The sequence below is a fragment of the Neolamprologus brichardi genome, chromosome 13 (assembly GCF_056152115.1).
Source record: "Neolamprologus brichardi isolate AB-2024 chromosome 13, ASM5615211v1, whole genome shotgun sequence".
Lineage (NCBI taxonomy): Eukaryota > Metazoa > Chordata > Actinopteri > Cichliformes > Cichlidae > Neolamprologus > Neolamprologus brichardi.
In genome coordinates this window covers 27371370-27397194 of record NC_142116.1, presented here as the reverse complement: position 1 = coordinate 27397194, position 25825 = coordinate 27371370, and the positions used below count along the sequence as shown (strand labels likewise).

The 25825-nt window shown below is 39.5% G+C and overlaps 1 protein-coding gene across 4 annotated transcripts in view; it reads right to left on the bottom strand.

Moving 5' to 3' along the window:
• The window catches only part of LOC102792058 (stromal membrane-associated protein 1-like), a 141535-nt gene that overhangs the window by 68085 nt on the left and 47625 nt on the right, over nucleotides 1-25825 (bottom strand). For 2 of the 4 annotated variants that reach the window (XM_006808074.3, XM_006808075.3), the window contains one exon: nucleotides 19633-19695. The exons of the other annotated variants lie outside the window; for them this stretch is intronic. In XM_006808074.3, the coding sequence (XP_006808137.2) occupies nucleotides 19633-19695 (63 nt within the window). The remainder of the gene's footprint in view (nucleotides 1-19632; nucleotides 19696-25825) is intronic. 4 annotated transcript variants of the gene reach the window in all.

The following is a 25825-nucleotide window of genomic DNA, read 5'->3' as shown; positions in this document are numbered from 1 at the left end:
AAGCTAAAAACTAAGTAAAAAAAACACTGTCTGCATTTGCTACTATTATGTTAGAGAATACATTTCTTTGTGACAAAACTGACGTTTTAAACAGCCTTTGTCTCCGACTGTCAGATTTGTGAATTCATTATAAACTGTTAGTGTGGATCTGCATGACTGATGCGGTTGAAATACTGATGAAGTTTATTTGTCATGTGAATGTGGCATAAAACCAGAGTCTCTATGTTTTGCGATTATTATTGAGATTGTACTGAATGAAAAAAATTATAATTGTCACCCAACTACGAGTTTTCAAAAGCTCGTCTGTTGAATCTATCGCAAATCTCCACTGATGAAACACTCAAATACCATCCAACATGTTTCCATAAATATGAGTAAAGTGCTCTTTGTACAATAAAGTCTGAGGCTACCGAGCACATCCTCAGATCCCCTGAAAAACAGTCCTGATGTATCTGTGTACACTATTCCTTAAAATATGTCTGCCTTCTGTAAGTGTGTGCATATTTTCCTCCTGATGCACACTTGCAGAAACATTCGCCTTAATATTCAGAAGCGTTTTCAAATACCTGAATAATGCAAAACCGTGGTTGAACTTCAATCATCCAGGAAAAGTCATACTTCCTGCACATGAATAAAACTGAACATTTACAGGTAGAGCTATTCATAGAGAATAAAGTATAGAAGGTAACTTACAACACATCACCTATATGTCTGTACCACATATGGAGAGCAATTAGGACACTGCTTCAGAGCATTTAGACAGATCTAGCTTTCTAAATGTTATATTCTGCCAGCAGCAGATAGTAAGAGGCTTCACATGGCTTCATATGTAATCACCTGCCTGTACATCATCCAAAACAGACTCCAACCTCAAAGAATAAACTTTATGACTGAGCAATATAAACAACATAATACAAAATACTATTTTATTTTCCTAATACTATTAGAGGAACAACTCTTAATTCAAGATATTTAACCCAACTGAATTTGATTATTGTGCTGCTAATAACAAGAAAAATGATACTACTCATATTTAAAGGCAGCCACATGCAAACTTCTCAGTCACGTGTTCCTCTAATTTCTTTTCTTTTTTCTGTCAAAATGAAGAGGTTATGTGCAATCTCCATCGCACACGGCCACAAATCTCTGGCTGAAAATAAATCTGGTGTATGATATATCTGACAAAGCTGTAGGCTCTGTAAATGCCAACCAGCTCAGCGGACATGGCTCTCTCTGTTTACAGGTAGACTGCGTTACAACGGTCTCAGTGGTGCATAAGCTGTGCGGCACCACACCAGGGGAGATGCGTTAGCGTGTGTGGCCGTACATGTGAGGAATTGGAGGAGAAGCTCGTTGGTGTATCGGTGCATCTATGCATTTATTGTGGGGAAGGGAGAATGTGCGCTTATAACTGCATCAGTCCCATGTGCGTGAGTTTTCTTGGGAAAACAGACTTGATTCTCTTCCTCCAGCAGCGCAAATCCGGCCTATTGATTAGCCTCCTTGCGGCTACGCTATCGATCCTTTGACTTCAGAGAGAATGCGTTCTATGTGTGTGGTGCACGGTTTGTGTGTGTGTGTGTGTGTGTGTGTGTGAGTGTGTGAGTGTGAGAGAGAGAGAGAGAGAGAGAGTGCGTCATGTTATTAGTCACAGAAGGCTGCTTCTTTGGCTGCCCTTCACACCATCCGCTCAAACTAACTCCAATCGACCACAGATATGCTTTAGCTGCTGCAATTGCTGCTGACTCTGTGTGTGTGTGTGTGTGTGTGTCTGTGTGTGTGTGTGTGTGTGTGTGTCACATTCAATCTCAGGAACCTTTGAGAGTCCAACTCAGTCCAGATGTACTGAGCACCTAGCGATAACACACTCCCCAAATCCCTCCACTGAATGAACAAAGATACACACATATACATCAACACACACACACACGCAAAGGCAAGCGCCAGTGTTTTCCATGAAGGAAAGCAGCCCCTTGTTCTCCTTGATAATTTATTCATGGGCTGAAAGAAAGAGACAACATACACCAGCAGTCCAACGGGACGACAGTGATTTAGTATTTGTAGAGAGCAAAAGACAGGGGAGAGAGAGAGAGAGAGAGAGAGAGAGAGAGAGAGAGAGGGGAAAGACAAAGGGGGACAAATGAAGGAGAGATGGAGATGAATGGGGGGGAGGAGTGTGTGAAAACAACCGAGGAGGTAATGGAGTCACTCCTTGCTTAAAAACCACTTTGTGTTTAGGAGACTGTGCAAGTGGCACACACTACGTCCTTTCTCTTTAGTGCCTGACAGAGCCTGTCCTCCCTGCAAGGGCATCAAATATTGTTTTTCTCAAAGATGCTGGCTGTCTCAGAGATGCACACAAGGTGTCCTTTGGCATTTAACACAACAACAAAAGACACCAAAGACCAGCCTCACTCCCATCTTGCACATCCAGTTAGATCCATAATGTTGACTCTGAACACCACCACAGTGGATTTTAGATCAAACAATCAAGATGTGACTGAAGTGTCAACTTTCAGCTTCAATTAAAGTTGTTTAACAAAACTATTGCATTAACTGTGTAGGAAGTTTTTTCTTTTTTTACAGCCATTTTTATACATAGTCCCTGATTTTCAGATGTCCAGCTAATTGGACAAACTAAGATAACGTTAAATGGAAGCATTGTTTTCAAGAAAATCCTTTTCAGTCAAAGACCGTCTGAAGTTCAGAACCAAATGTTGCGTTTGCTCCTTTGAGATGCTCTGCCAGGACTTTACTGCAGCTGCTTTGAGTCGCTGTTTGTTTGTGTGTTACTTTGTATTCAGTTTTATCTTCAGTAACTGAAAAGCATGTTCTAGTGGGTTGAGATCAGGTCACTGACTACGCCATTGAACATGCTCCTTTTCTTTGTCCTGAGAAGCTCTTGGGTTGCTTTTGCAATAATATAGAAAGTTTACAGCAAGATCCAAACTACTGGTAATGCTCAAGAACAGCGAGGCCAGAGAGCCGTCTTAAAGAACCTGTCCAGTTCTGGGAAAAAAAAAAAAACTTTTTCCAGATGAAACCCAGAATAACTTCTAACAGGTTGATGGGAACAAATGGCTCATGATCAGAAGCAAACCACATCATCTCATACATGATGAACAGCTCATTAGCAGCCACGCATGCCCATAACACTGCCTCCTCCGCCATCCAGTTATTTATGAACAAAACTGTTCAGGCAACGTGTTAGGACCTCTTGGTGTCAGACTGGGTGAGTTGAGCTCTGTATTGTCTTGTTTCTAACATGAAATCAGCGCTGTGGCCTAAACGAGTTACTTAACAGCTGTGGTTAACAAAACAGTATTTGCAGTGCTTTTATCTTTGCTGGATGTGTACCAAGGATTCATGACACTGATGTGGTTTACAGTTGAAATAGTGAGACTTCATGCTTTTGAATAAATCATAATGTGTCAAACAACGGCATCACAGTAAGCGCGATAGAAACTTTACTTTATAAATCCAATTTCAAATAAGCTTTAAGCCTCCAAGTTTCAAGCAAAGCTTCACAGACTCTCTATCCAAGCATGTTCTGATTGCATGTTGATTTAAAGTGTTGTTATTTCAATGTGTGGAAAGCTACAAAGATATTTTTAGGCTGATATATACGCAGCACAGTTACATGTAGGAAAAAGGCACAGAAAATAGACACATCTAAAGCAAACAGATGAGCTTGAGCTTCTGAAATTAACCTAAATGTTAGTCTTTAAGCCAGTGTTTCCCAACTTTTAATTGTAATTGTTCTGCCCGTTACTCACCCTCATCGCTTAGAGCAGTGTTTTCCAACTACTGTACTGGACATAGATGTGCCATGAGAAATGATCAGGTGTGCCATGGAAGATTATCTGGTTCCACCTGACTAGTACTGTAAGTGATCCACGTGAGTAACAGGCAGAACAATTACATTCTCTTCCAATAGAGGGCAGCACAACTACCTAATGTGAAATATGGTTGGGAAACACTGGCTTAGAGTACCAATCAGGTGAAACCAGATAATCTTCCACGGCACACCTGATCATTTCTCATGGCACACCTATGTCCTGCGGCACAGGGGTTGGGAAACACTGCTTTAAGGTATCATCCCAGCTGAAACCACTTGGCTCATCTCAACATCATAGTGGTAGCAGACACTAACGTTTCTCCCTGTATCATTGTAAATGATAAAGGTTGATTTTACCATATTTTATATAACCAACCAAGGTTGGTATGAGTCTGGATGAGTCTACTATATAAGCAGGACTTTATTAATTTTAAAAAAGAAGAGTACATAAGCGTAAAGTGAAAGGTGACTAATAGTTTGCATTCAATTACAATTAGACAGATAAATGTCCAAACCGCCCCCCTGAGAGGTTTTGCAGAACACAATGTCAGTTATTTGACTGTGATTAGCTGAAACAATCAACTAATCCTAGTTTCAAAGACATCAGTAATGTGACAGTCCACTGATAAACCATTGAGCCATGAAAAAAACATGAAACCAGTCTTCAGACCTATCTTTTGCCCTTATCACCACCTATACATTATTCTAATTCTCATCAGCCAAGAATCATATTTTTACTGTGTTTCTTCAACCTTCGATCTGTGTGACGACAAGTGGATAACATGCTGAGACCAGCTTCCAATCAGTGCTGAAGTTTAATTAGCGCCTACAGGCAGGATAGAAAGTACAGACTGAGTTGGGCTTTGACAACCCCAATCAAGCTGTATAAAAATGGGTTGTATAAATTCAGACAATATTTTAACAAAAGACTCTTTAAAATTCTAGTATGTGAAACAAAATGCACGTATGCATGACTGTCTATATTTCCATTAACACACTATGGTTTCTTCCATGTTATTTGCAAGACTGTCCGAAATACATGTCGCCGAATATTCAATCTGAAACCAGATCATCGCTTGTCTAAAAGCAGCAGGTGATTATGTTATCACCATTTAATTTAAAATGGCTGGGCAGAGAAGTCAACGCATGTAGTTAATTTTTCATTTAAAATGCTCAACATATCCCAGAATTCCTCCTGTCAATTAAAAGATACATCAGCCACCTACCCTTCAGCTGCAAACACAGAAGAATTAATTTAGTCTGAGGAGAAAATTTGAGTGGGTTTGGAAGGTCAAGATAGTGTTCAAGACGCTTAGCTGATGAGCAAAAACAACAAACCAGAACAAGGTCATGAGAAAAAACAATGAGGACTGAATTTATATATGACTAATGATTACTAACAGTTCTTTAAAAATGAAAAAGGTTTTAATGAATATTACCTCAAAGTTGCAGTTTATTTTATGTCTTTTTTTAAAAAAATTTAATTTAAATCATATAATTCTGGTAGGTTATTGGTCACATGACTCCCAAAGAGAAGTCTGAAGCTTGGCTACTATTGGTGGTGTTTTTGAAGATTTAGTCTTTAAGAAAATTTCAGGTTTAAAGATTTAAAAGGTGCTATACATACATGCCAATATAGGAAAATTGGCTTTAGTGCATTCTCATAAACAAATTTTACTATTATTTTTCTATTAACCTCCTAGTACCTGGCGTCCACATATGTGGACATCACATTTTGGGTTATTTAGACCAAATTACTAAATTTTGCTCTACAAGGGCCTGATATCCACTTAGGACATTATACTGCTACTGTTCTATCAAAACTTTAAACAAATATCCTCATATTTTGCTCGTATTTTTCTTAAAAACAAAAATAAGGTAAAAAAAACAAACAAACAAACAAACTGGTAAGTCTTTGTTTTTACATTTATCGGGCCCCAATGTGACCAAATATCAAAGAGAAATTAAAAATGCATGCCGTGGAAGAGTTCGGGTCTTAGGAGGTTAATAGTTTTTATCTTTTCAGCAGTTTGGCAAAAACATACACAGGGCCAGAAAGTGTTTGACCTACTGCTCAGTGGACAAGAAAATGTTAGACTGTTGAATAGAAAATAAAAATAAAGCTATAACATGCAGGAGCTCTCCTCCATGAACAATGAGTAAAGCATTTACTGTATTCCTGCATTTGCACTGGATGCTGACAGTGAATATCAATCAGCAGGTGCATAAATGGAATATGCCACTCCTGAGACAGAAGCCCTTTTTTAAACGTTTATATTTCACATGTGAGACACCATCTCATCCAAATGTAAACATTTAGGTCATACCCTGCCTCAACATCCTCACATGTTTGTCTTACAGTGCGACTGGTGAGCTACTACTGTCTAGAAAGATAGATCCAACATGGCCGACACCATGAGAGTAAGAGGAGCTTTGTTATCATTAACGTAATGCTACGGGAGTGAGCTGCTGAGGTAAAGTACAGCATGAGACAGTCACATTGGAGTGACGTGCAGTGAAGGCGCAAACATCTGTTTGAACACCTGTGTTCTGGCACACCAGGGGAGAAATCCACACTTTAGTGTGCTTGATTAAAGTAGTAAAGAAGATGGCATCAATTATAAAATCAACATGTTTCAGCAAATATTCTTCAGAGTAATGTGCAATCTAACTGGTGAACATATTGATAATTATACCCATGTTACACTCTACTGTGTATCATAACTTTACCTGATATATGAAGCCTTCATGTTTTTTTTTTTTTAAAAAAAGGAGGGGGAAAAGAAGGAAAAAGGTTTTAATGTTTACGTTTAAATGCTACTGACCCTGACTGAAAGGCGATATCAACAAAGTCGCCAAGAATTTCACACAAAAATGCTGTGAAATTCCTACCATGTACTGTGAGTCCATTTGTGTTTGATTTTGAAGCCATTTGCTAAACTCCTAAACCTGTAGCAATAATTTTGAGTAAAATTCTGGTGTTATATATAAAATCAAAGATGTATTTATTCAAAAGATTAATCGTTAAGGACAACATGCCTGGTATAATCTGACTGTATCCCAATCAAGTAAATTTCATTTGACCAGATTCTACTAAATTTAACATTTTAAAATGCACTTCTGTAGCAAAGTTACATGGAAAATTAACATGTAATCAAATTACTTAAAGTAAGCATTTTGGGCATACAGTGGTCCCTCGCTTATCGCAGGAGTTACGTTCTAAAAATAACCTGCAATAGGTGAAATCCGCAAAGTAGCCAACTTTATTTTTTTATTGTAGATGTTTTAAGGCTGTAAAACCCGTCACTACACACTTTATACACTTTTCTCAGACAGGCATGAACATTTTCACACTTTTCTCTTTTGTTTAAACACCCTCAAAGTTCAAACCTTCGTAGAAAAATAAATCCAGTATTATAGAACGAAGGCAACCGCGGTCGCCTTTGATGGTGAAAAATGTTTCGTCGGCATTGTTGTGTTTTTTGGGGAGAAAACGTACAAACATACAGAACAGCACTTCAGAGTCACACTGTTAGTGATCGAAAATTTATGTAAATTTGACAAGCTGAACGCATTCTGTACTGTACAGGAGACAGGGCATGGAGGAGATTGACTGACAATGGTCTACAGCCAATCAGGACGCAGAACAGAATGAATGAAAAAAATCAGCGAAACAGCGAGGTCGCGAAAGGTGAACTGCGTTATAGTGAGGGACCACTGTAAACAGTTTTTTTGAGTATAGGCACAAAATCATTGGCTGCCTGTTCAGATAAAACTCTAGAACCTATGTTGTAATTTAGTGCCCAGCTATCTTTCTGAACTACTCCACTCATACAATCCCAACAGAGCACTTAGATCGTCCAATCACAGGCTCCTAGCACAACCTATGTTGTTCGACTGAAGTTTTTGAAAGCAGTTAAATTAACGTGTGCTACATTCAAGTCAAAGTCGAAAACATTAAGTCTATCAGTCAAACTCAGTTACATTAAATCTTCTAACAATAGCAAAGCAATTACTAGAGCTTTAGAGGGGCATAACTGTAGTGATGGAGACCAAAGACAGTATAACAGGCTGAGTTTATGGGTCAGTCACGCCTTTTGGTTAATACTGGAAAAAATACTGCATCTATCTTGTAAACTTTGGTCTTCCTATTTTCAAATTGGAGTATTATGTGTGGTATGAAACTTCCGTCTTTGGCTGATGACTTGTCAATCACAAGACCCACCCTTCTTGTAACATAATGTTTTTGCAACCAAGATGGCGATGATTGAACCTTCAACATGTGGGTTTTTGAAGTCCATATTTTACATTATCTATGGAGACAGAGTAGACCACAGTATAAGTGGCCGAGATGAATTTCCTTATTAAAAACTAAGAAAGCAACCAATGATGAGGAAAGCCTGGATCTTCATTGGTGTTGCTTTTCCTCTTGATAAGCACACATCAAAAGTGCTGCCTAATTACGCTCACTGCTTACGCTCTTTCTGAGAGACAGAAAAGCTCTGGACTGCAGGTTTGATAGCTATGGTAGCAAAATTACAGCTATTAAAATATACGACCCTGTTCAAAAACCATAGCAACACCATTCTGGTAATAGCTCATAAAGAAAGCCCAGAGTAAAGTATGCAATCAAGTTTAATTCCTCTGCAGCAAAGTTAAGTTCCCTTCACAGAAGCTTTAATACATTTTTATCCACAGCATGTAAAATAGTCCGCCCAGCTTAAAATATGCTGGAAATGTCTCTGATAGCCCGTGTGCAAGTCGCTGATTGTTCAGACAATTAACCAGACCTCGCTCAAACTGCAAGCAACCCATCAGCAGAATTTAATTAGTTAAGAGACGACTGGCTGAAAAATATGCAGATATAGCGTGTACATTTGACCCGTCCCCACCATACACATCTTTGAACTCACTTTCTGCTAAAGTTAATTAGAGCCCATTAGCATGTACCAATCAGGAAAGTCTCAGTAGCTCAGATATTTTTGGTAAATAAATATGAAGAATGGGAAGGAAATATTAGAAGGTAATGTGAGAGGTTTAAGGAAACAATAAATCACCCACATTCTGCTCTGTAATCAAGAAGGGATATTTTTCATATTTTGAAATGACACTTTATTCTCCAGAATAAAGAATACAGTTAGAATATGTATATATATCAACATCCAACTGGGGACATCAAAAGGGTCAAAATCTAAAAGCAGCATCTCATTTTTCTTCACTTGCTTTTGAAAAAGAGATACTATAAAGAGAAAAGTTGATAAATCTTTAAGAAAAGAGTCTAACCGTTTAAATGTAAGTCACCTTCTTCTTCTCTGGATGACCAACGTCATCTACAATAAAAAGTCAACAACCACCAGCAACCCACTGGAAAATACTCATTTTTCCCCAGTCACTGGATATTGCAAGGAGGTTGCCAACTGCCCTCTAGGCCTGGGTGACTGAGGCCTTGAAGCACTGGACCCAATTTCCATTTTTTGAAGGAGTGTCACACAAATCTTCTTGACAGTTGTTGTAGTTTTTGACATTGCATATTTATTCTGTTTGTAAAGCAGAATCTAATCTCATTTTGCCACGGATGCTCGAGCGGTTTAGATACTAACCTGCTAGTTAGTATCATGTTCTTTTTCTTCAGCTTCTTGGTGCATTACCACCTCAACCTGGCAGTGGTAAATCCTGTATAAGTATTTTCTTTAAAAAAAAAAAAAGTATTTTACGTGTGGATTCTTCTTTTTAATATTTATATAATCATATGTGTGTGTGTGTATGTGTGTGTGTGTGTGTGTGTGTGTGTGTGTGTGTGATGGCCAAATGTGATCAAACTGTAGCAATAAAACCTCACAAAGTCCTCGGGCACTGTGTCTGTCTGACAGTTTTTGTCATCATGATGGTGTAACAACCCTGCAACATGTATGAATGTCCTCCACAAACGTGTACAGCATATCAGCAAAGATGCTAAAGAAAGTCATGCTGTGCCACGGTAAAAGGTGCACAGCAGGCTACAGGGTGAGAGCGTTCAGTGAAGAAGAGAGACAGAGAATGGGAGAGTGCAAGAGAAGCCAAAGTGTGGAAGATGGGGGTGTTGTGGGGGGGGGGCTGTCAGCATGTTGCCCGGTAAACTGAAGATTAAACAGCTTTCAGTATGTCAACACACACTTGGACTAACAAGTCTCTCACTCTGTGTCCCGGCAAACACACACACAAAGCGTTCAACTATCTCCCTGACACTGGGCTTCAGAGACAGCTGAAGTACAGCTGAGACGGAGGAAAAGGACAAAAAGGAGATGGACAATGTCACATATCTCTACAAATATACACACACACGTGCACAAAGACAGCCATTCTTGCAAACAGACAACATCTGTTGCACAATTTATGCAAACGGATGAGTTTTGATATCTAAGTCCATGTTGGCTAAGTTCTGTGACTACCAGAACTTATTGTTCACATTATAATCCAAACGTATTTAAATGCTCTAAACTCAATGAAAGTAGATTCTCACACGTTTAAGAAATTTTAACTTTTATCTGTGTAAACATGTTCATTCATTTCAACTCAATTTTATTTGTATAGTGTCAAATCCCAACAACAACTTTATACTATAAGGTAAAAACTCTTAAACAAGGTAACAAAAACAAAACCCCAACAACCAAACAACCCCTATGAGCAAGCACCTGGCAAGAGCGGAAAGGAAAAACTGCTTTTAACAGGAAGAAACGTCCAGCAGAACCAGGCTTTAGAGGGGCAGCCATCTGCTGTGATGGGAAGAAGACAGGACAAAAGACACTGTGGAAGAACTAATGATTAAATGTAGAGTGGTTTTTAAACACACTCAGTGCATCATGGGAAGCAGCCTAAGCCTATTAGAGCCCATTTCATATCTGCAAAAGTGTATATGGACCATAAGATGAATTATGAAAGATGATATTAGCTATAGCTAATAGCATAAAGATGCTATTAGCTATAGCATTCTTTAGGTCTCAAGGATAAGTGATTTACTACCTCACTCTCAGGAGGTAGCACTACAAAAAATATATTTTTTAAAAGAAGAACACACGCGTTTCTTGGAACTTATGTCATTACCAGTTAATAATCAACTGTGATCTGATTATTATTTTCAACTGATTGTCTTAACAAATCAGCCAGTTCTGCTAGCACTGTCATGTGAAGGCTGTGTGCAGGCAGGAGTGGTGGTAAGGACGACCCAATGTGCAGACACTCGGAGGCAGGAAGTAAACTCAAACTCAGATTTATTGCTAGATGGCAAACAGAGAACTAGCAAAACTGGGAATACAAATACTAAACTGAAAACAACAATAACCTGAACTGGCAAACGGACAGAACACACAGCAAGATGAGGGTAGATCGCGACACTGACACAGAGAAACACAGGGTTTAAATACACAGAGGGAGCAATCAGGGGATGGGTAACAGGAGGGAAACACAGCTGGGGCAAATCAGGCCTAAGGAAGCAAAACCAGACGCAGTTACATGAGACACAGACTTTCAAAGTAAAACAGGAAACATAACACAGAGACGCGAACTTGACAAGGGGATACAGCTGACAGGGGAGACAGCAACTAGAGAACACAGAGACAGAAACCATAAGACAGAACTCTAACAAAGAAACCAAAGACTAGAAATGATAAATAATATAATAAACTCAAAACCCCGGAGCAACGACCCAGGCATCCTAACAAGCACAGCTGAAAATTTGAGTTAAGAAATTAGCAAAAAATTAAACCAGAAGAGTGTCCCCAAAAACTAATAAACAGCTCAGTGAGCTGAGCTGATGACCCAGTAAGTTTACAGAAGAGGCCTAGATCTGAGAGAAAATTAGACCATGTCATAACTGCAAACTGGGCAGAAAGTATCCAAACACATAACATCCTTATAGAATATGATGTAACACTATAGATCAACTTACCTCAGAATATATAAAGCATATAAACAATTACAACAATGTGATGCAACAAACACAGCAGTGCTACTAATCCAAAATACTCAAAGCTTCATAGAACTGAAACAAACATTTATTTTTAGGTCGATTCTGCTGCTGATACATACTTTAGGTTTCTGAACATTAAACTTGTTGCTGCCTTTCATAGTGTGTAACTTGAAGGCCCTGAGTACTTTCTCCCACACTGAAAACACTGGAATGATCAAATTATTTGAACATTACCTAATAAGATTCAGGACAGACAATTAGTGATTTTAAACTTTCCTAGCAGTCCTTCACAAACAGGGAACAGTCTGTCTATTCTCTCCATCTGTCAGCTGCTGCTGGCTCTTCCTCCTCCTCTTCCTCACACACTGCTGAGTTTGTCCTGGTGGATCATCAGGGGTGCAAAGCCTCACAGATGATGTGCAGCAGTTGGTCCCTCAGTCTGTCCTCACTCTGGACACTTGCAGTTGTCACACATAGAAATCAAATGTGTGATAAGCTGCAGGATTCAAACACAAGTGTAACTTATAAACACATGTTCATACTTTTATTCCACAATCGGAGAGAAAGAAACAGAGAGAGAGTACAGAACAGACAGGTGACAGTCTCAGGTGTTTACACTGCTACAAACAGGAGGATTTAGTATTTGTGTTATTACGAGTGCTAAACAAGAAGAGTTCCCAGATGGTACAGTGGACACATGTGTGACTCCTGTGATTAAAGCATCTTTCTTTCAGCTTAACGAGTGAACCGTCAGCTCGTTCAAACACACGTTAAAGTCCGTTTGGCTCGACACCACCGAACAGAGGCAGCAATATAACATAGCTAACATTAACAGTGCAGTGAATCCTGCTTGTGCCGTGATATTCAGGACTGCAAACCGAGCAGCATCACTGACTTTCAGCTTGTTGTGTTTGTGGATATATGACTGACTCTAATTATCCACAAAATCAACGCAATCTCTGTAAGATTAAGGCCGACTATTGAACGGCGTATAAAGTAAAGGCTTTAAAACCAAGTTAACGCTCAAAGTACAAACATCACTAATGTCACATAACCTTGCCGACATTTGGCCAACAGTCATGTTTTAATGTTCTTCATTATTAAACATTTGCACATAAATAAGTTACATCATATTCAGTACTTACTTTTAAAAGTTTACTCTTCGGCCGCTCCGCTTCCACCGTTTTTTCCAGCAAAATTATCCAAACCCACCGCCGCGCTATGAAGTCTGGGATATGTTGGGTCACGAAGTCTACACCGCCACATCCTTAAAATTCAGGGAAATGAAGGACGCATTTGAGGGCCGCATTTCGAGCAGCCTTCGAATTGTGACAGCCTTCGTCGCGTCGCTGTGACGTAATCGGCCTTAAAATGCGGCCTTTAAGGCTGCAGACTCTGAATTGGGATACAGCCAGAGAGCCTTGTTGGGTTGCAGCTAGTGAGCTGTGTGCATATGGTGGTTGATTGCTCCTGCTCTGTGAGGAGTGTGTTTGGGTGACTCTTTTTAGCTTACTTTTCAGTTTATTTACCAACACCTAGGTTTTGTTTTTTCCTTCTTTAAAAGGTGATAGCAGCGTGTCCGTCTCGTTTAGTTTAGTTCAAAATAGAAACAATAAACAAACAATAAAACTCGATTTTGCCTCCCTGTCTCCTTTTTTTCAACCTGGACACCTTTTGTTACTTTCCCTCATCCTCTGGACCATTTTAGGGGAACGTAACAATAATAATAATTTTGAACTTTTACAAAGTAAGAAATGAAATGATTTGCAAAGTGAACATGAAATATTCACTCTGCACGCCACTGCATGGACTAAAGTACTGAGTTTTACTGATTAGTTTCCTTCAGCATCAACTTATCGGCTAATTGGTGTCTAAATTACAGTTATTACTATAGTTAGCAGAATCAGTTAAAACCACTTAATCTAACATGCATCTTTTCATGTTATGTTTTGTTTGTTTGTTTGTTTGTTTGTGTGTTTGTTTGTTTGGGGGGGCAAAGTTATTTCAACATTCTTAATAAGACACAAATCATAGTGCAAACTCTGCAGAAATCCTCTGCAGAGTTTGCACTGCACACCTTCTGTGGCCAGCTGACTTAAAACGCTGTTGTGTGCATTTTACAAGTACACACACACACACACACACCGCACAGTTACTAGTAGCTCTGAAAGCAGTGGGAAGCAGTGGGAACTACACACAAAGCCTGGAGGCAATTTAATCTTCATCGATAGGGCTTAATCATATGCCGATTGCTTTTGATGCCATTATAATAGAATACAAGCTCTCTTTTCAACACTGCTTTTCTTCTTCATTCACAGCAACGCTGCGCTCTTAGACCAGCTTTGGATACATTTACACAGGAATAACCTGAGACAAATGGCACAACAAGAAAGGTTAAGATTAAATTACAGTACAAACTGTAAAAGGACCACAATATTGTATATATCATCAGAAGTCCAACCAAAAACGAATGCAAGCGTTGTTTGAATGGACATGGCAGCATCTCTCCCTTCAGTCCATCAGAGATCCTATTTATTAGAATTATTCATTCATGTTTTACTCATTTAGCTTTTTTCTTCCCATTTAATGGGACTGAGTTCAGTCAAATGCTTTCTCACACACACACACACACACACACACACACACACACACACAGTAAGCCCCCAGCCAGTCAGTACTGTATGTACAAACTAAAAGCATATGACCATAACAGCCTTGCCAGTAGTTTTGTTTTATTCTCTGTGCTTCTCTGGTGTTTTCTCTCCTTACAGCTTCCCACCATTAAGTTCACATAGCCTCTGTGTGTGAAGTGGCATCCTGGGTATTTTTCTTCCGCAGACATGGAGGTTAACTGGAGTGGAAACTATAAACTGCATTTAGTCAGAGCGGACAGGATAGAGAAAACCCTCTATTAAGGTGGATGTAGTTTCCCAACATGATATTAATGTATTAGAGATGAAAACATTTCTTATCAATGTCAAAGACAGGAGACAAAGGGCAGAGCAGTTCATCCAGAACTGCTTTTATGGCCTGGGAGGCCCAGATGAGCTGTCGACAAGCCTCCGTCTCTGCAAGTTGCCGTCTGAGAATAGCCTCCAAGACCGCGAGAAGGGCATCGCAATGAATGCTCAGCTCCAAGAATCCAGTTCAACCCGGGGATATCAACAGCATTTACCATCATTACCAAGAACAATGCAGCAGTCACTGGATTTATTTGGGACATGTTCATAATGGCAAAAATAAAATTCTACAGCCTTGCAATTAAGAGGAGAGATTGCAGGATTGCATCCGTTGTGTTATGAACTGAGAAATCTTTGGAAGACTAAAACACAAACAAGCAAATTCAGTGTGACCTGTTACATCACATTTCAATATATTTTGTTGTGTTTTCACAGGGTTGCCTTACACACACATGTTGTAAAGCATGGTCATGTTCATAGAAAAAAATAGTTTTCAGTAGTTATTTGGATGTAAATAAAATGAGTGAGTAAATATGTCAGGGCAGAAATATTGATAGAAAATAAAATACACAATAAAGAGAAAAACTAGATTAATCTTGAATATGCGAATGTATCAGAGGAAAACACCAGAGAGGACAGGGCTCAGTCTTAGTTGGTACAGTTCCCCATAGCCTACATTTTTGTTCTCTGCAGAACACACACACACACACACACACACACACACACACACACACACACACACACACACACACACACACACACACACACACACACACACACACACACACACACACACACACACACACAGGCTGCTGAGAGCTATGTTATTCCCTCACTGCTTCACAGGCCATGGAAACTCTGTGAATTCACTAACCATGACCCAGAAACACACGCACTCACCCCTTTCGCTCCTCTCTCGTGCTCTCTCAAGCAAACATAAGTGCGTGCACACACTATAGATATGCATGAAAGCATATCACAGCACATACACGTGGGTAACAGCAAAGGCCAACTCGCATTATGCCTGCATCACACACACGCTCGCTGACCCTCACCTCCACACATCAGTTATTTGCAGCTCATCGCGAGGCCTGATCTGGAATTACATTCTAGTCAGACTCGCGTCATTCTTTGCGGTCAAAATCACTTACCTCGACTGACAGCGGCAACTTACCAGATTTTATTTTAAAAACGCAACATTATGCAAGTTGTCTTTCGGGATGGGAGAGGATCTTTTTTCTGGTGCACTCTACTGCATTAACAGTCTATCGACATTTTTTAAAAAGCTACATTTGCCACATTTTCTTTACTTCCTCTGAATGACAGAAGGCTTCTTCTGGACAGATATTACACCATTATATTGGGAGCCTGTTTAATCCAGCTGAGGTTCCACTTATATATTATTCATTGCACACACTGATGATATTATCGTCCTTCCAGATACAGTTCCCCTCTATATGCCCCTGTGTGTGAATAAGAAATAATCCACACTGATGGACGTAGCAATATTAAAGCATGTGTGAACAACATGAATGTTTATGAGGGGTTTCCCCTCGAGGATGGGCTCAGGATTCAGGTGGAGGGCTTCACAGGCTCTTGGCTTTCACTGTTGTCACACATTGTGCATTCAATAAGTCGCACGGGCACACGCAAAGAAAAGCTGCACTTCACCTTGTCATAACTCAGGCTTTCACAGTGCTGCTACAGCCTTGTACATAAAACATGATCACTGCTACTGGCCTGAGTTCTCCTTCTGGTTACTGTAGGTTCACTTTGAGGGTTCTTATGGGTTGTTTTCTTTTAATGTTCCCTGTATTTCTCTTCAGCACATCAGCTTTTAAAATTCTTGCTTACATACTAATCAGCCACAGCTACCATGTTATGTTGGCCCTCCAAGTTCCACCGCAACAGCTGTGGCACACAGGAACGCGTGCTCTGGCATCTGGCACCAAGATTGAAACAACAGATTGTCCTAAGGGTTGGGGGTACGGCCTCCTTGGATCAGGCTTGTTCCAGCACAGATGCTTGATTGGATTGGGTAGCTTAGTTTGGAGGCTGAGTTACCGACTTAGGATGTTTGTCATGTTTCTTTAGCTGTTCCAGAGCATTTTTTTGGACTGTAGTGAGATGTTTGGGGGCGGGCACTAATGTCTGTGGTTGCTATTGCCAACCATAATGACAGCACATGCCAGGAATCAATGTTTCCCAGAAGAACACTGCATTGAAACGCAATAATCAATGTTTTACATTTAGGCTGTCAGTGGTTTGACTCTGTTGTTGCAAAGACTGTATATAAAATAAAGATTTAGTCACTAATCCTGACAAAATATCAATTTACACACACACACACACACACGCACACACGCACGCATGCACGCACACAATTTCAAAGTTATTTTTTGACAGAAGCTACAACTGTTAAGCTAGATTAATTACCTTTTTGTTTGTTTAAGTATAACTTACACATATAAAAACTGCCTAAAAAATTAGAAGAAAAATAATAATACAAATGTGACCTACTGAGGTTGGATCTGCCTGACGAACACTGCACACCATACAACAGCAAACAGTACTGTACACTACACATGGTTACTTAAACCAGTTTGAATGTGCCAAGAAACAAAGCCCTGCAGGCTCTAATCAAAATGCAGTTTTATATTTGCATATGCAACAGAAGTCTTTAGGGGTTCATGTCCAGCCTGAGTTGGACCAGTTCCTAATTATACTAGCTATAGTTGAGCCCGATTAACTGTAGTTTGACAGCTTTGAGCCTCGATCTGGGTGCCAAATTCTTTTACTTCTTGTTGTTCCAAATATATCCAACTATACTATCCACGATCATGTGAGCTATACGAGCACTGTAGAAGCTAAAGGTGAACCACGCTGGGTGGTGATAGGCTGTGTCTGAGAGACTGGATTAGGAAGGTTCTGGTGACAGAGCCAGAATAAAGTGTATGTACAGTAGCAGTAAATAATAAGACTGAGCTGCACACTGACAGCAGATACATGCTGCAAGACTCCAGCCAAGATCTTGGATTCGGCTTGCCAAGTGCTGAGTAGGGCAGCACAGTGGATTAACCCCACAGCAATAAATTCATCCCAAGAGCAGCAGGTTTTTTCCCCCTAAGCTGATGCCATCATAAAGATAGCAGCAGAAAAGCTTCTATGAAAAAAAAAATATGAGTTTTAAATTGTCATTGGTTGCTTACATTATTTCTCTTTTAAAAAAAAAATTATTCAAACTGCAAGACAGAAAATATATCATATGTTTAAACTAAGTTTACTGAATTTAATGGATCCAACAGGTCTCAAAAAGGCTGACACGGAGTAGGCGTGAAAAAACCAACAAAAAAGCTTGAGGAAATTGTTCTGCGCAAAGTGGAAAACTGTTCTGTGCTCAGTCAAACTGAAATATAAACTGAATTGGAAAATATGGAGACCATTCAAAAGGAGCAGGACCATCCAACTTTTTATGAGCTCTCTCAGGATGCATTTAATAGCACGGCTTGTAGTACAAGAGGTCAGGTGCTGAACTGGCCCACAGTCCAGACTTTTCACCAAACAAAACCCCAACTGTTAAGCAGCTAGAACCCTATATCACACAAAAATGGAACATTCCTCTGCTAAATGTCCAGCAGCTGATCTGATCAGTTCACAAATGTCTTGACTGTTGTAAAATAAGAGGGGATGCCAAAAGTGGTAAACAGCTTCCTCAGATGTTTTGTGATGTTTTGAACTCACACATGCACAACACAGTTGCATCCTCGATCCCAAGGACTTCCCTCTATGAACAGACGACACAACTACCACTGTGCAATACTTAATTTTACCTGCAATAACCCACACTGTAAATACATAACAATATTTATTTTTTACATTTTTTATTTTTTCTGAATACTGTTCATATATATGAAAAATAGTGCTGCAGATATTGTGCACCTCCCCCCTTTTCTTTTCCCACATGTTTGCACTGAGTAGGAGATGCTCTGTATCTCATTGCATATCTATACAGTGACAATAAAGGCATTCTATTCTATTTTACTGCCATCAAATTGAAAATGACTTTATTAACTCTTTAAATTGTACATTTTCTCGCTTTAAACATTCAATTTGCTCCGATATCCTACTGTGAATAAAAACAGGGTTATATGTTTGTAAACCATTGCATTATGTTGTTATATACATTTTACACAGCACCCCAACTTTTTGGGAGATATGGTTATAGGTTTTCTTGCAGGTCTTAACTAGCGAGGTAGCTGGATTCTTGAGCTACTTGAGCTCAGATTTAAGACAACTCCCAATTGGTCAGATTAATCTGCATCATTTATGGGTTACTAGAGCCGTATATTTAGGTCTCTCAAAAACTGGAGAGTGCTTCATCAGTGAAAGACGAGTTTCAATAACTGTAACTGATTCTGGTGGTAGTGGTTCATTGATCTAATTTGTTGAAGAGACAGACAGATGTTCATTCAACGTGTTTTTTTAAGTGCCTGCACCAATCAACAAAGTTTCAAGGGATAACTTTCCAGATGGTCCCATGTAAAATAAACACCCCAGAATGCTCCGCTCCTGTTCAGCTGCCAGCTTACAGTGTTTGTTAAGTACTGAGTAGGCTGTAAAGATTGTTTTTTTACTAAAACTGCTTCTTGCTGTGGTTCTGATTTTCTGGCTTTTCTGAAGTTTGAAAATCAAAACTGCAAATATACCACAGCACTCCATTAAGTTGGCTGACAGTACAGTGCAGTCATGGTTAAAACCTAAGCTTACTTGTGTTTTATCGTAGGCTCAACTCAACAACTGAATCCATTCCAGAACCATATGAACCTAAATCACATGTCTCGTTTTTCAGACTACACCTGTAATCCATGATTTATGAGCGGTGTTTCTACCTTTGAGTTGTTGTGTCTCTCTACTTTGTCACCATCCTTCTCTTTCTTCTTCTCACGCTCCTTCTGTGAACAAAATGAAAAGATGGTGTGAGACAGTGGCGTATAGTTGGTGCCACCAACACACATATCCATTTAACTCATGTACACACATTTATGGGGAGCTGTTGTGCTCATTTTCAGCTCCACATTTTTATTCTTTGACTCTACTAGACTAGCTTTGCACGATTCCTAGTTTAAATTGTTCTTAGGTAAGCATGCTGGACCCTGCAGCCCATCAGTTCATCCTCTATGTGAAACCAGTTGTTATAGCTCCTCTCTTTTAAAGCCAACTTAATTCTGATTGGCTGTCACATGCAAATAGAAGGTAAACTGCAGGTGGGTGGGGTTCTGTGTCTGAGTAGAGCGCATTTATCGAAAGACTAGAAAAACTATCAGCAGCCTGAGTTTGGCCCACAGGGATTACACAGTAACCTCATTATATGAAACTCTGGCCAAGTGTAATGTCCACCACTGTCACAATATGACAGAAAATAAGGAAAAGCATAAGAAGTCCATTTTAAGCCTGGGTCAGTGTGGTTTTTTGACTGGAATTCTGGTTATACAAGTCCCTTCTTCTTCTTCTTCACATTGATATTTACATGGATGGTGACAACTGGAGCTCTTTTTGGCTCAAATAGACATGAAACTGATGAAGTACAAAATGACAAGCTACCAATGGAATCTGAAAAACTTAATTTTGGAAACTGCAATTTCTTAAAATGAATTGGTAATAGAATAAATTTCAGTGTGTATCAAGAAGAATCACAGTGCTTTAATTACAGAGCTGTTCACCGGTACCATCGAAACACGTGCTGCTAGACTCGAGCCCAGACATGCTGGCAACAACTGTAAGTTGTGTTTGTGAAACTACATTCAGTAATGTATTTTAAAATTCACCTCAAACTTCAATCAGATCATTTAGACCAATGTTTCCTCAACTTTTGGCACATATTTAACATTAGAAAAATCACACAGCACACCACCATAAAAAATGTCACAAAGAGCATATTGATCATTTTTCCCCATGCAGAAGGTATAGCAGAATTGGCTCGGTTTGTCCCCAGTACACCTTTTTTGCTTTCATCTGGGACTGATCAGATTGACCGCTTTTTCTTTTCAAATATTTATCCATTGTTATTACACAGTGTGTCTAATGACAGTCACTGGGTGTGTCATCTCACAGCATGACTTTTGTGTAGTTTCTTCTTCGTCTTCTTCTGTTTTACTGGCAGTTGGCAAACCATTTAATTAGAGCAGGTAGTTATACTGCCCTCTAGTGGAAGAGAATGCAATTGTTTTGCCCGTTACTACCACCGTTCCCTTAGTACTAATCAGGTGGAACCAGATAATCTTCCACAGCACACCTGATAATTTGCACAGTGGGTGGGAAACTACGGAGCCCCGCAAGGGACTTGGGAGAAAAAAAAACTTAAGACGGACTTTTGCGAGATCTCGCAAAACAAACTCGGGATCTCGCAAAAGTTTTAGCCGCATTCTTCGGAAGCCGCCAGCTCGAAGCCGACCGGGAGGTCGAGGCACGATGTGCCGGGAAAGCAGCGTTCCTCCCGGCTGTAGTAGGTCTCGACCTCCCGTTAGCTTCGAGATGGTGGGTGTCAGATCTCCGAAAACGTCGGAGCACTTTTGCAAATATGTGATGTCTTGTAAACGAGCAGATATCTGACGTTACACAACTACATTCACGCCTCAAAATATCTTAAAAGTTTATTTTGTGACCCAGAAAGAGTAATATTACAACTAAGTAACTGCCGCCATTAGGGATGGGTATTGATAAGATTTTCACGATTCCGATTCCATTTTCGATTCTGTTTAACGATTCGATTCTTTATCGATTCTCTTATCGATTCTATATAAAAAAGGAGAACACTAAGGTCTAATAGCTTAGAACTTTGTTTTATATCTTCTCTTTGAACAAGATAGAAATTTAGGAGTAACATGGCCTCACAAACCCAACAGTGAGATCTTAAGAGATCCACAGCCTACGGCTCTTCAATGGGGCGTCACAGGGTCCCCAGGAAAAAAAATTGTAAATGTAAAATAATAAAATAAATATTCTTTTGTAGCAATAACAAAGTATAACATAAATTATTCTGTAGCAATTACACAAGAATATCCAGTAATGTCCCTGCCTACAATTAAACTCATTCACTTACCAAAAATCGGGGGCATCTGCTGTGGCAAATGGGTGCAAGCCTTTGACCACAAACTTAGTCACTGCTCGGTGACATTCGTCTATCCTGGCCTGAAAGGAGACGCTACCGGTAGACTGCAGCGAGAACTGCCAGCATCTGAGCCAGACTCTGTCTGTCTCTCTCATCATGGTCACCTAAACGCACAGTAATGGCAGGTTTTGTAATAAGGCAGATCGCGCAAACATAATATGCAGTGTTAGTTGATTATTTACCTGCCGCATTAACGGGAGAGGACGTGCAAACGTTACCGCTGCTGCTGGGTTGAGATTCGCGAGTCCGGAGCGGAATTAAAAACACGACATTCATTTAAGGTTATCGCGTGTTTTTTGCATATTCGTAGTGTTTCCTCCCTTAAATGAAATATCTACTTTGCAAGTTGCCCCGTTGTCATCCGTTCTCGTAAAGTATAATCAAACTTTTGGGCGCCGTGTTTCTTGCCAGGTAAATGACGCTCCGCAACGTGGTGACGTCATTCGGGGCGACTGGAATCGATAAGGGAATCGTTTGCAAAAATGGCAAACAATTCCAAGGTATTGAAACAGTGGGAACCGGTTCTCAACAAGAACCGGGTTTCGATACCCATCTCTAGCCGCCATTGTTGGAATTCAACTTTTGCGAGATCTCGCAAAAGTTCATCGTAATTTTTTTTCTCCCATGTCCCTTGCGGGGCTCCGTAGGAAACACTGATTTATACACCCTGTATTTTATTTAAAATTTAAGCAAAATTACATTTACCTATAATATAATAAGTTCACCACATAAGGAGGTAACGAGGCTGATTTGCACAAAAAAATAAAATAAAATTATTTACAGTGTAATTTGTGTCTCTTTTCCTGTAAAATACCCAGAATTTTGGCACTACCTTAAATTTCTTATGCACTACTTACATTTACTTATAAGGTAAATTCTTGTTTCCTGTAAATGCACTTAAAATTATTTACACAGTAAGTATTAAATAATCAATTTAATTATGTCTTTGTTTTCTGTAACAACCTGATGTGTTACTTCCTTATTCCAGTGTGCCTGCTTTTAAGTATTTGGAGGTAAATATAATTACACTGTAATTTCAAATACCTTGAAATTCAATTTAATTACAGGGGAATTATGCCCCTATTTGCAGGTGAGATTATTAAGTGTTACTAATTAATTAAGAACTGAGCAGCTTAAGAGCACCAAAGTTCATTCCTACCCCTGACCCTATTCTCCTCCATGACATCAGGCTGAAGCTCATCAGCACAGAATTACATCAAAAAAAAAGTTGAAATTGGTAAAAACCTTAAAACCATCGTGACATTATCTGGGAGAGTTGCGCGTTTCTATGCTAAGTGGGATATTGCTGATAGCAATAATTGACATGGCAATAATAAATAATTCAATTAAACCTCCTTAATTTTCTCTGCTTAGCTCAGGACAATATTTACATCAGCAGAAGTTAAAAACTCCAGGTAACATTAACTATAATAATGCATGTTTACACACAGCGGGCTTGACAATACATGCATAAAATTTGTAGCAGTTATTAACAGATTTACAATTCTACACTCAACAATTGAGGTGCAACAGAGCAAATCAAACTGATAATTACAATATTTTCCTGATACACTGAACTGACACTTTGCTGTCCTGTGATACTATAATTAACACGTAACACTGCTCAGGAATCGAAAAACGAGCCACTTTTCTTCACCTGATAGTGTTCTATATGAGAACGCATACGTTGAACTGGTAAAATTTGCTGTACCTCATAGCAGGTCGGAAACAATTACATCCCTTTCCTTAATGCGATTATAATGCGCCCACAATGCAGACTTAATGTGCAGACATTAGTAGCGCGCAGAGTCGCTGTAATGTTTTCAGGTTAATGCTGCTGTCTTGCTTTGTTATATGTAAATGAGTCAGCACTGATGCCAACAGGCTTTAGCTAATGACTGTCAGGACGCCAAAGAGGAAAGCTTTAGTTTAGCAAGTAAAGCCTACAATCTAACCATCATGACAACAATAACCGCCTCATTCTCTCCCTCGTCGGCTCTACTCTCACTGCAATTACTTGAACATCAGAAACAATAGCTTCGTGATCATCAGTATTTACAATGGTGGAAATCAGAACGAGCACTGAGGGCATCTGCTGTTATTATGGATATTGTATCTTTTGTGAGCATATGAAATCAGCGGTTCTTTGTTTGATTGCTTTGTTTTTTAAACTTTAGAATAGTGGTATGAAATATTAAAAAGCAAATATATTATAAAAAAAAATGTCCGATGTCAAGTACTGTCACAGGGGAAAAATGTGCTCTTGAATTTTAATTCCGAATCCTTTGTGTCTCTCAGGGGAAGCGACAATAGCTGCTGTTTATACACGAGCAGCATAACAGATACGGGTCTCAGTTCTGCTTCAACTGCTTCTTGGCTGTTCATTTACAAGACATTGGCTGCATCTTCCCTTATTGTTTTCATATCAATCACCAAGTTAGAGTATATTATCATGAGGCTCTGGCAGGCAGCAAACTTCTAACTCTATCATCTATGAGCTAATGAGGCTAGCATTGCTTCAGAGGCATTAACAGGGTATTATAGTCCCATCTGATCATCACTAATAAAACACAAGAAATTGCGGCTGGGATCCAGGGTAAACCAAAATAATACAGATTCTCACTGGGTTCTCATTGGCTCCACTTTGAGAGTCACCACCATCGCCAGGCAGCATATCAAAGACATTTGTGCAAATTACTTGCATGCTGTGTGGTCAAATGTTTGTGCATGTTGGAGCCATCAGTGTTGTCTTTACTAGACTACTTGTTACATTACCTTTGCATTTTCCCATAAAAAGACCCAAAACACACAGTCTCAGAATTACCACTTAACAATATTACCTATAGGCTACAGACCCACACACCAACACAAATCTCTATTCTAATGAGGACACACATAAGATCTTTCTCTTCGTACGTTATGAACACAAAGCAAAGATGAAGTAATGTCAGAAGTAAGTGTTGCTCCCTGGCTAACAGTGTTAGGATTAATGTGTGACAAGCAGAATATTCAGATTACCGTTTTTGTTGTAATAAATAACCAAACAAACTTTTGCAAATAGGCAACCTAATACCATACCACTAAGCTCCTGGCACACAGTTTTTGTGCTGATGTTAATGCCAGAGGAAGTTTGGAACTCTGCAGTTACTGAGTCAGCACAGCACTGGTGATTTTGACACCCACTCTGTAATATTACATGGTCTCCCACTGCATGGCTGAGTGGCATCCTATTATGATACCACACTCCAATTCAGTGAGCTCCTTAGAATTACCAAATTTGTTTCAAAATGTTTATAACATGTATGTAAGTATTCACAACCTTTTCAGGTGCATCCTGTTCCCACTGATCATCTGTGACAATGGACTCCAGCTGTGGTAAATTCAGTTGATTGGACACGATTTGGAACCGTTGATAATAGGAGACCGTGACAAAGGTTCATCTTCCAATAGGACAATGACCCTAAGCACACAAGACAAGATAACAAAGGAGTGGCTTCCGGCCCAGCCAGAGCCCAGATCTGAACCCGAGTAAACATCTCTGCAAAGATCTGAAAATGGCCAGGCACCAATGCTCCCCATCCAATCAGATGTTGCTTAGAGGTTCTGCACAGAAGAATGGGAAACTGCCCAAAAATATGTGTGCCAAGCTTACAGCATCATACTCAAAAAGACTCCAAGGCTCCAAATGTTGCCAAAGATGCTTCAATTAAGTGCTGAGCAAAGACTGTGACTATATATGTACATGTTATATTTGTGGGGAGGGGTGTTATTTTTAATAAATTTGCAAATATTCCAAACAAATGTTTTCAATTTGTCATTGTGTTTATATTGTGTGTAGAATTTTGTAAAAGGAATTTAGTCCATTTTAGGATAAGGCTGTAAAATGACGTAATCAACAACATACTTTCCAGATG